Source organism: Crotalus tigris, unplaced genomic scaffold, assembly GCF_016545835.1.
Source record: "Crotalus tigris isolate CLP2741 ecotype Arizona unplaced genomic scaffold, ASM1654583v1 scf7180000024345.2110221, whole genome shotgun sequence".
Taxonomy (NCBI): domain Eukaryota; kingdom Metazoa; phylum Chordata; class Lepidosauria; order Squamata; family Viperidae; genus Crotalus; species Crotalus tigris.
Window position 1 is genome coordinate 1775683 of NW_024100514.1, and position 15114 is coordinate 1790796.

General features: G+C 44.7%; 1 protein-coding gene across 3 annotated transcripts; it reads right to left on the minus strand.

Moving 5' to 3' along the window:
* Positions 1-985: 985 nt before the first annotated feature.
* On the minus strand, positions 986-14114 carry DDN (dendrin). Of its 3 annotated transcripts, none has more exons than XM_039326753.1 (2): positions 13926-14114; positions 986-4174 (listed from the first exon to the last, which is right to left on the minus strand). In XM_039326753.1, exon 2 carries the CDS (start codon positions 4153-4155, stop codon positions 2377-2379), a length of 1779 nt encoding a protein of 592 aa, XP_039182687.1. In that variant the 5' UTR covers positions 4156-4174; positions 13926-14114; the 3' UTR covers positions 986-2376. The 3 variants fall into 3 exon arrangements, with proteins under 3 accessions (XP_039182687.1, XP_039182686.1, XP_039182688.1); XM_039326752.1 differs by lacking the exon at positions 13926-14114 and adding an exon at positions 9798-9897; XM_039326754.1 differs by lacking the exon at positions 13926-14114 and adding an exon at positions 8931-9263.
* Between the last annotated feature and the right edge of the window lie 1000 nt (positions 14115-15114).

Genomic DNA, 15114 nt, shown 5'->3' on the forward strand with positions numbered 1-15114 from the left:
CTGGAATCAGGAATTTTCTACCCCAGGCATTGGATATGGTCAACTTTTAAAAAACAGTAGCCAGCACAATTTGTAAGCATGAAATTCCACTCCGAATCTCATTCTGGGGTCCTTTTTTCTGTTTGGGTTGGGGAAAAAAACTTGACCTCCCAGCAACCTGCATCCCTGAGCCCAGCATCGGGAATTTTCTTCCTTGGGCACATGATATGGTCGCATTTTAAAAACAGTAACCAGCACCATTTTTAAGCATGAAATTCTACCCCAAATGCCATCTTGGCATTCATTTTTGCATTTGGGTTTCTAAAATAATTCCCCCCCCCAGCCCTCCACATGCCTAACCCTGGCATGAGGAGTTTTCTTTCATGGAGACCAGAAATGGTCAATTTTAAAAAACATAAACCAGCACATTTATGCACGAAAATCCACCCCGAATCTTGTCCCAGCATCCGTTTTTGCACTCAAGTTCAACAAAGTTTTGCATCCCTGACCCCAGCATCGGGGAATTTTCTTCCCCAGGCACCTGATAAGGCCAATTTTCGGGAAAGGGAGAAAGTATTTCTCCACGGATAATAGGTGAGATGTGGTCTGGTTGAAAAGAAGTCCTGTTTTATATGCTGGAATATAGTACATAAAGTTCATTTGCAGGCAGCCCGTATTCTGATTCATCGTAGCCTAATCCTGACCTTAGATTTGAATCCACAGTCACTTAGATGAGTTGGGCCGCTATAGAAATTGAATAAATAAATAAATAATAACATAACATAACATAACAAACATAACAGCAACCAGCACCATAACATAACATAACATAACAACATAACATAACATAGCATAACATAACATAAAAAGTTACATAGTTAAGCCCCAAATGTGTGACCAAACAGAGAATGTATTACTCAGTGTATTTGGTTGCACAGAATTTTATTACAGATATTTGTATTCAATTTTAAGAAGAACAATACTAATAACACTCCCAAAGGCCTGTCACGTACAGCTTCTCTAGCAATAACTCTACAGACATTGCAAAGCAGTAAAGTCCTGACAGCTCTTTTCCCTCCTGGAGGTCTCTTAGCTACATAGTGAAAGTCGATGCTCACCTGAGCATCTCTGTTCCTTTCTGGGATCTCTCTTGTCTTCTGCTAAGGCCAGACCGGGAAGATCCTGAGAAGATCGGTGTTCCAGGTATTACACCGAGGGTGATTATTCCTATGGGTTGTCCCTAGTATTCATCAATTGGAGGCTTACTATCAGTGGAGGTTCCATTCTTAGCCGTTGTGCTACAAAACAAGCAGAATACTGAGGCAAGGACTCTGATACTTCCTTCCTTACCGGAGCAGAGGGACACAGCTTATTGGAAACTCACTTCCTGCCTATGATATTGGTAGCGGGACCTCCAGAATTCCCAAGCAGCAGAGCCAAAATCTGGCTGTTGAGTTGTTGTCCTAACCCTTGGGGGACAGGGGGAAGATTGCAGTGGTGTCCCTGAGCTGCCAGAAAGGATGCAGGAAGGAAGATAGAGGTGTGGGGACACTAGGCACTTTGGAGAGGGAGCTGGGTTGGAAGGAAAAGGTCCACATCAGTGATTGTGGACCTATGACACACCACAATGTTTTGGCTGACACACCATCATTCATCAACACCTCACAGCAAATATTCTCAAAAGCATGCCTTGTTCTTGTGGCATTTTCGGTGGCTGTGGAGGACATACGAGAATGGGGTGTGCCCTCATGCGGCCTGTGGAGCCTCCAGAAATTGTGGGAGAATAGGAATGCTGTTTTGGAGCCTGCAGAGGCTGCACAAGAGCATTTTCTGTAGCTGCTTCAAAAATGAAGGCCTTGTACGACCCAAAGCAGCCTTCGGGAGGCGCATGGGCCTGTCAACAGAAAGAAAAGTCTGCCTGAAAGTAAGCAGTGTACAGCAAACCCTGGGAAGTGCTGGGCCCAGTGCTAAAAGGTGCTGGAACTCACACATGTCATACAACCCGCCTTGCCTACCCTACAAGGTTCTACCCAAAAAAGGTGCCAGAACTCCGTTCTGGGCGTTCTATGAGAAAAAAAAGCCCTGGTTGGGCCACAGGGGCAATTGCACCATTACTATAGGCTAGCATGCCCTGGGAAATGGCACAAGGCAACCTTTTTGAGGGGCAACAATTGCCCTAGGAGTGAAGTTGAGACCTAGGTTCAGGTCCAGCCTTGGTGTTGCTGCTGAGGGCTGCTCTTCAAAGTGGCCTAGATGGGCGGGGAGGAAATAGAGAATTGTTTGGGAGGGGGGAAGTGACATGCCAGTTAGGCATTCGCTGAATTTTTGACACACGCAGTCCAAAAGGTTCACCATCACTGATGTAAGCTGTGTTGGAGCTTCATTTCTCTGCAGTCTTCATTCCTTGGCTGGACCTGACCCCTCCCTGCTTGCAGTTGCCCTCGGAGTTTCTAGCCTGGGTCTCCAGGCAGTAGTGGCATTTCCTGGCACTACTGTGGCATTGGAGCTGCTACTGTCAAGGCTGCTGCTGCTGCTTCTGCACATGAACACCTCTTGGTTCAACCTTTCTCCCCATGAGGGTCGCTCACAGGCGGGCTGGCACTCCTTCTCTAGCTCCTCATCTGTGTCTGAATCTGGGGCTGTGTGCCGGCGGATCCTCAACATGGCTTCCTTCAGATCGCAAATATAGGACTGGTTTTGGGCAGAAATCCCTGGCTTTTCTTTCCTTCGTGGTAGGCCGTGGCTTCTTGGACAAGGGGATGCTGCAGTCCCTTTCCCCTCCAGGTAGGTTGGCTCCTGCTCTGCAGGCCTAACCTGGGAATGGTTTGGGGTTGGAGGTCCAGAAGTTTTCCTAGGACTGTCTGGAGCAGAAGGCACCCTCTTTACCTCCTCTCTTCTAGAACTGTCCCCAGGTATAGCACCGTTCTCCAGTTTGGGGATCTTGGATGTATTAATTCCCTGCCCTGCCTCTGTGACTTCCAACTCATGCAAGGGGAGGCCCAGTATACGAGCAGCCCGTTCCTCCATTAGGTTTGGGCCTGGAGAGCCAGGAGATGTGTGGGGTTTTATAGTACCTGCTTCTCCGTGAGCCAGGTAGCAGACCTGCTCCATTTGGGGTGATGGAATGTAGTGAGCCTGGATCACCACGCAGGTGGCATCAATTACAAATAGACCCCCATGCCTTCGGGGCATGGACTTGGACAAAGCTGGCTGACTCCCTGCAAGTTTCCTGGAAGGGCTTGGTTCCTTCCACCTGGGGAAAAACTCTTGGCAATGTTTCTCTTTTGCTCTGCTCCCACCCCGCTTGGATCTACACCAACCGGCTGCATGGCTAAAGCCCCATCCAGCAGGAAGGCTGTGTTGGGAGGGATGGCAGGGCACTGGCATGACTTGGTGCCTCTTATTTACCCGAGGGAGGGTGTAACTTCGGTGTTGGGGACTAATATCCCAGTCAGAGGCCAAATGGGACGGGGACTTGGTCTTCTCCTGCTGCATCCTTGGCCCACCCCATGTTCTGGCCCCTGAAAGATAGCTCCAGCTGCCTGGCATTTTAGTCTGCCACTTGCCTGCCTTCCTCCCAGGCGTGTGAAGCAAGGGCTCTGACTCACAGCCTGCTTCTCTCTCTCGGTATTTCTTAGCAGCTCCAGTTTGGATAAGCTTCTCTGCTGAATCTGACTTGCCTGCCTGTTTCTGGGGCTGCACTCTATGGTGGGAAGCCTCGTAGGAGGGAGGAGGAAGGTAAGGTGGAGGACAAGGCCAGTTTTCTTTGCGTGGGCCCTGTTGTGCCCGCAGGCGCAGAAGCATGTGAGCTTCATAGCTTGGAGGTGCCCTGGCAGGGAGCTCCTTCCTGTTTTTGGCAGAGGCTCCTTGATTCCATCTATAGCTGACCAACGAACCTCCAGGTGCCGGGGCTTTGGGATCACCCTTGTCTGTGTGGCTGGCTCCCCAGTGCATGTCCCTTTGGTAAACTGGATTGTACCCGTCATAAGAAGGGCTATGGTGCCATAGGGCCTTTGGGGAAGAGGCTGTTCTCTTCCCCCACCCCTTCCTGGGAAACCAGTGGCCTTCCTGCTTCAGAGGGCTGTAGCCAGCTGGAAATTGGGCATCATGCCAGTTGGTTGAATCCCGAAGCACATGGAAACTGGGACAATGGTGGCAAGGTGAAACGTCAGACATGACTTGCTTCTCCAAGAGGCTGCAAAAGACAGAGAAATAGACAATGAGACTCCGGCAGAAAGTCCATCAAGAAACTGTAGTCTTTGCTGGCTCTCTTGGCACAGTATACCGTAGCTACCGGTATCAAGCACCATTTTTGGCCCCATTTTTAATGCAGCTCAGAGTTTGTCCTCTTTCTTTTGACACTCTTTTAGCCTGGCCTTTTAGCCACGCTTCTGTTAAGAAGGGACAATGAAGTTAGAAATTGTGGCGGACCATTTGCTGATCAGCCACTAGTCGAGGTTAGCTCAGTGGTCTGCCAACTTCATTCTAAGACTGTAGGCCAGTGGTTCTCAACCTGTGGGTCGGGACCCCATGTGGGGTCGGACGACCATTTCACAGGGGTTGCCAAACAACGCAGTCTGCCATTTTTTTTCCCCTTTTCCTTAGCTGTGCTACTCCCTTTTATTCTGTTGGCTTTTGAAAGCCAATAGAATAGACTCTCTTGAATAGAGTCTAATTCTATTGGCTTTCAAAAGCCAATAGGAATTGTCTAGGCTGTCTCTGCCCTGCTGAGCACGTCAAAAGTCCCATTCTGCAAACGGTGCTGCACCAGTTGAGTAGTCCTCGACTTACGACCGGTTGAGTAGTCCTCGACTTACGACCGGTTGGGGGTCGCGGCATTAGAAAGGTTGAGAACCACTGCTGTAGGCAAAAATTCCAGTCCTCCCTGAGAAGATACCAAGGAGTCAATCTGTGTGCAAAGCAGATGTTCTACAATTGAGAATTATGTTCAGGTTGAGCTTTTCATGTTATTTTTAAAGAACTGATTATGGAGCACCAACTGATATCCAGCACAACACCCAGCTGGATTGCTGTACTGCAGTTCTGACTAGAATTCCCCCTCTGTGCTCTTTCCTATCGTTCCATTTGTAATAGTTAAAAACATCCTTTTATCCCCAGTTACCTTGCCATCGGAAGTGACTTAAGATTATTTGAAACTTGTGTGTTTCCAAACGTCTACATCAGTGATTCTCAACCTTTCTAATGCCGTGACCCCATAATACAGTTCCCCATGTTGTGGTGACCCCCAAGGGGGTGTGGCCACCAGTAAGAGGGAGTAGGACAGCTAGGAAAAAGGAAAAAAAATGGCGGACAGCATGGTTTGGCGACCCCCGTGAAATGGTCATTTGACCCCAAATGGGGTCCCGACCCACAGGTTGAGAACCACTGGTCTACATTTTCAAGGAGTGCTGATGGAGGAGGCTAATGAGAATATAAAAGAGATAATTTCTAGGCATAGGAGAGTTGCAGCAATCCCAAGTCTTCCAATCTCCATTCTCCATTGTTAATGTTCCATCGTTAATTAATCTGCTAAGCATGCAGAATTATGTTTTTAAGATACCCAACTTGCTTCAGATCTGACCATTACACATAAATGTGAGTTTCTGTATTTGACATTTATCACGGTAAATACTAGCACAATGATGGCGAACCTTTTAGAGACCGAATGCCCAAACTGCAACCCAAAACCCACTTATGCATCAACAGGTGCTGGGTGGGCATGGCCCATTGGCTGGGTGTGGCCAATTAGGGGGAGTGTGGCACATTGGATGGGCATTTCCCATGAGAAATTGAAATTGATTGATTGAACCTTTTTTTTTTTTTGTACATGGCGGCGGACGCCTAAAGTGAAAAGGTTTTATAAAACCCAGCTGAAGGCCTAGGACTGGGGCGACAGCGCGCGTGCCCACAGAGAGGACTCTGAGTGCCGCCTCTGGCATCCGTGCCATAGGTTCGCCACCACTGTACTAGCATTTGCTACAATGAAGTACTTTCTATTTCAGTGACTTTCCCACATTGCAATCTTAATGCATTTGGCTCCTACGTATAAACTGGCTGGAAATGAAGCTGGCTTAAGAAAACACTTTTTGGATTTCAGCCCTTCCTCTGCTTTGATCCAGGTGATGGCTGGTGTGCTCTGTCTGGACCATGCTTACTGATGGACCTCTATTTTTTTTTTTTTTACTCCTTCTAATTGTGCTGGAAAGCAAGCACCAATTGCCTTCATTTCCATGAGTGGGCGGGTTGTCTTTGGAAGACGTAATAAACCTTTCATATGAATCTCCCTCCATTGACTTCCCCTTGTACTTAACACCTTTCCATCTGGTGCATCTATCAAGGAGGAGGGAAGAGAAGGGAAAGAAAGACTGTTACCAATTTCAGCTGGTCCCAAAATAAAAAGAAAAAAGATCCACGTTGTTACTGTTCTGTCAATGAAGTTGTTAAATAGGGGGGGGCAGTGTGAAACAATGGGGAACTGTGGGGGCCATAGTCAAGGAGTGGGGCATTCCTGCACTGGTGGATACTCACCAATTGGAATGGAGGCATTGACTTAGATCAAAAGAAGAACTGGACAGCCCACATAGGTTGGCACAAGTTAAAAGTTTACTTTTGATGCAAAATAAGAATAGTAGGAGGAAGATCCCTTTGTGTGGACTGTGGTTAGGTGGAGGCTGGCATTTTATGTTTTCATCTTCAAGTAATGGTTAACGACCCATATCCTGGCTCAACCTGGCCATGTATATCAGCTGAATCCACCTTCCCTGGAGATTCTTTTGGATTGCCGCATCAAGATAGGAGTGTAATAAAAGTAAAAATATGTCCCTTCTTCTTGAAAGCATTTTTTTTATATTTATAATTCTTATAGCCTTATGGATATCCATGGTGATGATAATACTAGCAATGTTTGCAGAAAGCAGAACTAAAAGTAAGGGATTATTTAAGGCCATTCTATGCTGCCAGCAGAAATGAAATTTGAATCAGAGATTCCTTACTTCAAATATTTGCTTTCCAGACCAATTCTGCCCAGCCACAACATTCATCCTCTTCCTAATCCAGCCCGTATGCTCTATATCAGCGAACCTATGGCACGGGTGTCAGAGGCAGCACTCAGAGCCCTCTCTATGGGCACCCGCGCCATCGCCCCAGTCCTAGGCCTTCAGCTGGGTTTTATAAAACCTTTTCGCTATAAGCCTCCGCCGCCGTGTGCAAAAAAAAAAAAAAAAAGGTTCAATCAAATCAGTCAATTTCAACTTCTCGCAGGGGAAAAAAAAAGATTTTGCAAAATTGGAATTGATTGATTGAACTTTTTAGTCCCCCCAGTCTGCCATTACCACCGCAGCCCCGTCCACCCAATGGGCCACACCCACCCGGCACCCAACAATGCATAAGTGGGTTTTGGGTTGCAGTTTGGGCTCTCGGTCTCTAAAAGTTTCGCTATCACTGCTCTACATGTATCATAGTTGTAAACTACAGTATTTTGGGTTTGTGCTATATATACAGTACATGCAGCCCTGACACTGACCATTTGTCAGTGCCCTACCCTCTTGACCTTTCCTCTTTTACCTAGCAATCCTAGGTATAATCACTTCTTCTGCCAGTCCACCACTAGGTTTCACCAGCTTCTTCAGTTCTCCTGAATTTTATCCATCTCTAATACACCACAGAACTCAGCAGCAACGCATTTCAGTCCAGACACTGATCCTCTTCTGTCATTAGAACTGCCCCTGCTTAAAAGAGAGGACTTGGCAACTAGCCAGTAGGAGGGATGAGCTAAATTTAATCCCTGTATTGATTCACATGAATATGCCATCATCTTAAATCTCCATCAACCTGGTATTTTTGAATGAGGAGATTCAGGAGTCATTAGTAAGCTAGCTGGCTGGGATGGGAAATAATTCTCAAGTTCAATTACTGCTATTTATTTCATCGGCAGATCTTTCTGCAAAGATGGTCTACCGTTCTTGAATCTTACTATTGCCAGCCTGCAGAAGGCAATAACCTGATCCAAATTTAGTGATTTGAATCTGAGTCCATCTCCCTTTTCCAGCCCCATGCATCAGCCATGCATCTCTAATCTAGGATTCAGCTTCAGCTGAAGTGAAGCAATAAAGAATAGTGCATCTGAACATATGCAGAAACAAACCTTACCTCCTTTTTTGGGTCACTACATAGCTACACTATGGATTTAAGCAAGCTAGAATTTCCATTTTTCACTTACGATCAAAAACTATCTACCTTGTCAGGAATTTAAAAAAAAAAACTGCTCCAGCGCAATCCTACATAATAGGAGCAGTTCTTCTCTGGCACAGCTGAAGGGTAGTAGTTAAGAAGATATGCTATGAGCTCACAAACCCCAATTCAAATGCCAACCCGGCTTTAGCCTGCTTTATTCTCTCCTTCTTAGTCCACAACCTATGCTGCCTTTCCTTTCCTAATGTTGTATACATAAAGTTATTCAGGAAAAGGTTACATGAGTGACACCTGGCCAATAAAACCTATTCTATTCTATTCTATTCTATTCTATTCTATTCTATTCTGTTATTCTATTCTATTCTGTTATTCTGTTCTATTCTATTCTGTTATTCTATTCTATTCTAGTCTATTCTGTTATTCTGTTCTATTCTGTTCTGTTATTCTATTCTATTCTATTCTATTCTATTCTGTTATTCAGTTCTATTCTATTCTGTTATTCTATTCTATTCTGTTATTCTATTCTATTCTATTCTATTCTATTCTATTCTATTCTATTCTATTCTATTCCATTCCATTCCATTCTATTCTATTCTATTCTGGAACTTCTTAGCATCTCATTGTTGGACTCGTAGAATCATTCCTGGCTTCCATCTCACCAAATGCTCCCATCAAATCAGCCCAACCTCTCTCCCTTCTTGGTAGGTTTGCAGAGCCCCCTGCTGTTCAGTCAGCTCCCTCCCCAAGATTTTAGCACTCACGTGTACTGCCCAGCCATACTGTGGTACATCGAGGGGACCCAGTAGCCTTGCCTAGTCCACGCCCCTGGTTCCATGATACTCCGACTAGAACAAGAGACTGTGTTATATTCAACCAGGAGCAGGTTTTGCCTCTCGCAGACTTGAAGCCGGCTGGCATCTCCCTGCTTCAAACATTCAAACATCATCTTGGTTGCTGGCACATCTAGCAACGGCACGAGCCGGCAGCCGTACCACATGAGGAAGGCTGAGAGTGTATCACACCCACACAGCACATGGCAGTCAAGTTGCCTGTGCATACACATGGAAAGGAAGAAAGAGGGAGGGAGGGGGAATCTGCCAGCAGCACCATCTAAGATCATGGAGAAAGCAAGATGCTCAAGGACAGGGAATTACAAGTGATGGAGAGGAGAGAGATGGATATATAGTACAAATGTGCATAACTCAAAAGGCAGGTTAGAAAACAAACTATACCCAGTGAGAAATTCTCACATGGCTACACGCTGTTCCATACTGAGATAGCATCTCTGCTAGCAACAGCTACCCAAGATAGTATAGTACAAGGACATGCACGTAGAGGAAAGCTGCCCTTCCTTCAGGCGTTGAAAGGGCACAGAAGGATTACACAAAGGGCTCCATACTCAGGCCAGCACCCATCCTGGTGCTGCTTCCTTCATGTGGTTCATGTATAAGCCTTCTGGGAACTCCTTGAATGATAATACAGTACAGAAAAGGCCAGGTTTCTCAAGTGGTTCCTGCTTCCCTTTAATTCTGTGTTAGATGACAACTAACTAACAAAGCATTTTAGTAAGCTTCATACATGCTGAAAAAGCAGTTATATTTGAAATGTTGAAAATAAAGATTTTTAACCTTGTTTTGAGTTTGATCTGTGTCATCATCTGTCATCATCATTGCCCCTGGTTTTGCTTTATTCTGGACAGTCATCTTTGACAAGCAATTATGATGGGTGGTCTTGGAATACCGTAGTTGAAAATAGCCTTTCAGATAGATTTGTAAGGGGCGATTCTAGAAGATCCCAGAGCCATGCCCCATTGCTATCCACAAGAGGACTGAGAGTTTATTTCACCTGCCACAGTTCTTTATACAGTATCAACAGAACGTCTTCCTTTAGGAATCAACAATCATTAACCTTGGGTATGTGATGCTTCCTTATGAAGAACGGCAATAGTTTTGGATGTTTATCAGGTAAAAGATTCCACAGAAAATTGAAGATTTACGTTGGATCTCTGGATAAATTGTTCTACTCTGTGCTAACCAGCTGATTTGCTGCTCTGAATATGATAAAGATGGATGAATGGATGGATGGATGGATGGATGGATGGGGAGAGGGAGAGGAAGAGGGAGAGATCTTATGAATGAAGGCAAATATAGGATCCCAGGATAAAGTTGTAAGATCCAATCTATGTCGGTCACCAAGACCAGAGGTTTTGTCTTCTGAGCTTTCGGATTTGTGCTGGAGCCCATCTTCAGGGAACTTCTCTCTACTGGAATATGTGCTCTGGGCTATTCTATGAATTGTGTTTATGTTGTGCCTTCCTATTGGTTGATTTGTCTGTTGATGGCCAGCAATTGGCTGTTGTTTCCTTGGGGTGCCAAACTCTTGGCTCCTGATAAGCTTTTGGTAAATCAGCACTCCTGTTATCTGACAAGGGGCCCATTTCCCAGGCTTCAATCTTATCAGAGATCTTAAGCTAGTAGAGATAGGTTGATTGTGCATCACAGTATCTACAGACTAAAAGCATAAATCTTTATCCATCCCAGAATCCCGATCTGGAATATATCACATATGAAAAGACTTGTATATCCATTTAAAAAAAAAAAACCTATTCCAGTCCCTGACACTTGTAATTTGGCCTCATGTTCTCCTTATCTCAACTGCCCTCTTTTAGAAAGCAATGGAAAGACCAAAGAAGAGCGATGGTCACCTCTATCTACTTTCCCCTTTCCCGATCTTTCTGGTAGGTGGTGGTAGGAAATATTAAGTAGAATCAGTAGGAAGAAGGGAGGGTCCACTCAGAAAGATCTCATGGACAGTATCTTGAAAAGGAGCTTCAAAGCCATATTTCACCATGACACAGCAAGAAAAAAGATGACATGAGCATCATCTTTCTTCACTGCCTCAAGGCGTGCCTAATCATGTAGGAGAGAAGTCCAAAAACAGAGCTTTTTCGGGCAAGTGCAGTCTTGCAGAGTTGCTGTAAGGCCTGGACTTCACAGCCAGCTTGGCTTAGGCGAATTCTGGCAGCCTTCCCATCAGTTCAGAGAAGGATAAGCTGGAGAGGAACTCAGGTCCTACCAAAGTTTTGTTCCTTATGTGTTGTTGATGAGCCTGGCCCCACTCTCATTTTCTCTCCCAACTCCTTCGTTACTCTTATTCTCAAGAACAAGCGATCGCCCTTCACTCCCAGGTAAATGCAGTTGCTTCTTCTCTATTCCCCCCCCCCCCAAGTTTCCCAGTAAATAAGAGGCTTCAGCACAACTCCCACACCAGCTCCAAGTGAAACCTAGCAACTGAGCGCCAGCATGGCAACTGCATTGGCAACAGATGGCAACAACAGGAGCGATTAGCAGAATTGCCAGTGACACAACCCCTCTGATTATATGGGGGGGGGAAGCGATTGGGGTTTGGCAGCACTTGTTCCCGTATCAGTTTTCAAAAGGCCTATGGCTGAGTCCCCAGATGCAGAGATCCTGGTAACTAATTATTGCTGTGTAGTGTACAGAACACTTATAGAGCACATAATCCTGAAAGGTCATTGTGATTTTTATGTAAATGGAGGATTACTAAGATGAGCTTTACCACTTTTAAAAGCAAGTTATAGAAAGGATGCAGGGCATAGCTTTCTTGAATACTTTGAATGCCATTAGAATGATGGTAGGTAAAGATTTGATACTATGCAATCAAGTAACACGTATGTGCGCGTTCATGCTTTCCTGTTATGTTGCTTCTGCATTTGTACACACCAACTGGAAAGCACAGGACAAGTTGTGTGTGGGTGGGGAGGGGTACTTAGAATGGAGGAGTTGGTAACAAGCTACTGCAATGTCTCCCTCAAGGATACATTGAAGGAATTTTTCCAGCAGTTTTTCTCAGCAGTCCCCAGCTTCATTTTTGGCCTGTGGTTTATCTTGATCATTCTTTAACTGGCTTTTCCTAGGTACACCAGTACCTATTCTGTTCTGTTCAGTTTTTGGAGAATAATACTCCTGATGGATAGACAGAAAATCAATTGGAGGGCCCCTTTGCATATTTACTTTCCAATATCCTCTTGGGTTTGAAAGAATAAAATTATATTTCTGGGCCAGAAAACTATCATCAGTCACAAAAACAAAGCGAATATGTAATGTTCCCGGCACAGAAAGCTCACCTGTTATATCTATAGCCAGTCAGACCTATTTTATTTCTGTGTTAAACTTGTCAACTTTCCAAAATCTGACAGGAAAAGATGGACAAGAGACTTTACAATGAGAAAAATGCTGAGATGAAAAAATTTCTGGCATGCATTCCAGCAAACCAAATGAATGGATACTGGTTGCCTGAGGGCTCAAGCATGCCCCATTGAAAAAAAAATGAAACAATTGCTAGTATTCTTGCTTTCCTAGCACAGATCAATATGTAGATGCTTTATATTGTCATACCATGGACAACATCTAACATCAGCTTTCATAATTTAATTATACAGAGAAAACCAGCTCTGAAACAAGCAATTTAGTACCAGACAACCTGGTAAAGAAACAGAGCCTGTTTGGTGTAGTAGTTAAGGGGTTGGCCTAGAAACCAGGAGATTGTGAGTTCTAGTTCTTCCTTAGGCATGAAAGCCAGCTAAGTGACTTTAGACCAATACTCTCTCTCATCCCACCTCACCTCACAGGGTTCTTGTTGAGAGGAATATATATATAACTTTATAAGTAACTCAAGGTGGCAAACATGCATAATACTCCTTCCTCTTTCTATTTTCCTCTCAACAAGAACCCTGTGAGGTGAGGTGGGATGAGAGAGAGTATTGGTCTAAAGTCACTATATATATGGTATATATATATATAATTACAGTATACACAGTATATATATACAGCTAACAAAGTGAGGAGAGCCTGTGGCTTAGAGGTTATAACAACTGCCTAACATGCAGATAGCCCAGGTTCGAATCTCAGAAGAGTAAGTTTGGCTGAAGAGAGTTAAAGGAACTCGAAATAGCTATACCATTCTCTCTTTATTCTTTGTTAGCAACCTAAATATATATATATATATTTAGGTTGCTAACAAAGAATACTAACACACACGCACACACACAAACATATATGTATATATACAGTATATACACAGTATATATAGCGTGTATGTATGTATGTGTGTGTGTGTGTATACACACACACACACACACACACAGAGTATATATATATTGTAGATCAGCCCATACTGATTCTGTTGGGTAAATCAAGTAAATCATCGTCACCCTTTTTTCTCTCTCTCTCTTTCTCTCTCTCACACACACACACACATACATAGAGAAAAAAAGAGAGGGAGAGGGAGAGGGAGGGAGGGAGAGGGAGAGGGAGAGAGAGAGGGGGGAGAGAGAGAGAGAGAGAGAATGTTGGCATTTGTTCTGTAGAAATGGGAAGCTGTTACATTTAGCAAGAGATATTGATGAAATCCCCAATTAGCAGTGTGAGCCCAGTATCAGAAAAGAATGGAGCTCACTATCGTTCTTTTTTTAAAAAAATCTAGGCTAAACTGTATTATCCTTAAAACTATTATTATTTCATCTGTCTGGTAGAGGCACTAATTAGAAACCACAAAATTTTGTTGATATATTAGAAGCAGTATGGGATATACTAAGAAACTCGATTGAGAGATGTCAAATCTAGGCAAGCAGCATCACCTGCTTAGACCCCCATCATTAACACAGAACTCTTTTAACATATGCAGTGTATGTTTTCCCTGTGATCCACATTCAGAATCAAGAAACGCAAACCTACCTTCACATCCACACCTGTGAGATGAAAATATTTTGGTACTGTTATGTCTTCTGGAACTTGCAACAAAGTTGCTTGTCACTTTCTATCAGCTCTGAATCTATGCTTGCATCCCTCTCTTTTATCCATGGTTGCCACTCTCCTCAGTCCTCTTGCCCTATTTGAGATAGTTGAAATCAACAACCCAGAAGCTCCTGGTCACCCATCTGCTCCTCTACCAGCTCTATTCTATATTCTATTAGCGACAGATACAGAATATTTAAAGCCCAAATTGTCCCAACCCAGGGGTGCAGCCTTAACTGTTCTCTGCTTGTCCTACTCCCACCCTGTGGGGATTGTGCTGTATCAACTGGGGCAAGGGGTAAAAATGAAGACCAGGATCAGGGGGATATACTACTCCGGGCTGTCAGCATTGTTCCAGCCTGCTCTCCACATATCTTTATTGTGCTCTCAGCTGCTCTCAGTGATGTGGTCTGTGATCCACATTCAGAATCAAGTAGTGACCTTCTGGAACTTGTTGCTTGTCACTTTCTATCAGAGTTGCATCCCTGGTTGCCACTGAGAGATGTTGAAGAAGCTGGTCAGCGCTCCTGCGACAGATACAGAATGCGTCCCAATGCAGCGACTCCCAAATGTGCAGTGCGTGTAGTGAAGACCAACAGTAATTGCATGATGGTAGAATAGACTCAGACTATTGGGATACTATGCAGTTCCGGGCTGTCCTCCACATATTTTATTGTGGGGGAACAACCTGCTCTCCAGTCATCTTCCAATATAGGCTCTAGCAGCATTCTTCCTGATTGTGGTCCTATGTGTAGTACAAGAGCAGAGTGTTGGACTGAGATGGAAGATGTTGCGTCCTGCGCGAAATGGCAATGACACGAGAAGCAGTTGTAGTTCTCAGGAACTTCTTTATTTCTGTTCAGCATACTGGTTACAAGACGCCGACAACGCCCAATCTCCCAGCCTCTTTTATAGGCCATTCCCGGGCAAATCTGCAACATTTGGCGCGCCAGCACCCGTGCATGCGCGCACGTGCTGGCGACAGCCAGTCTGGTCCCGGGCAGCTTGCACATGCCCAGGACCGTTGCAATGCCCTGAGCCTGTTTCCACAGGCTCAGGACATAACACCCCTTCCCCCCCGACTAAGACTATGATCATACAATAATAACATACAACCTAATGAGAGCAT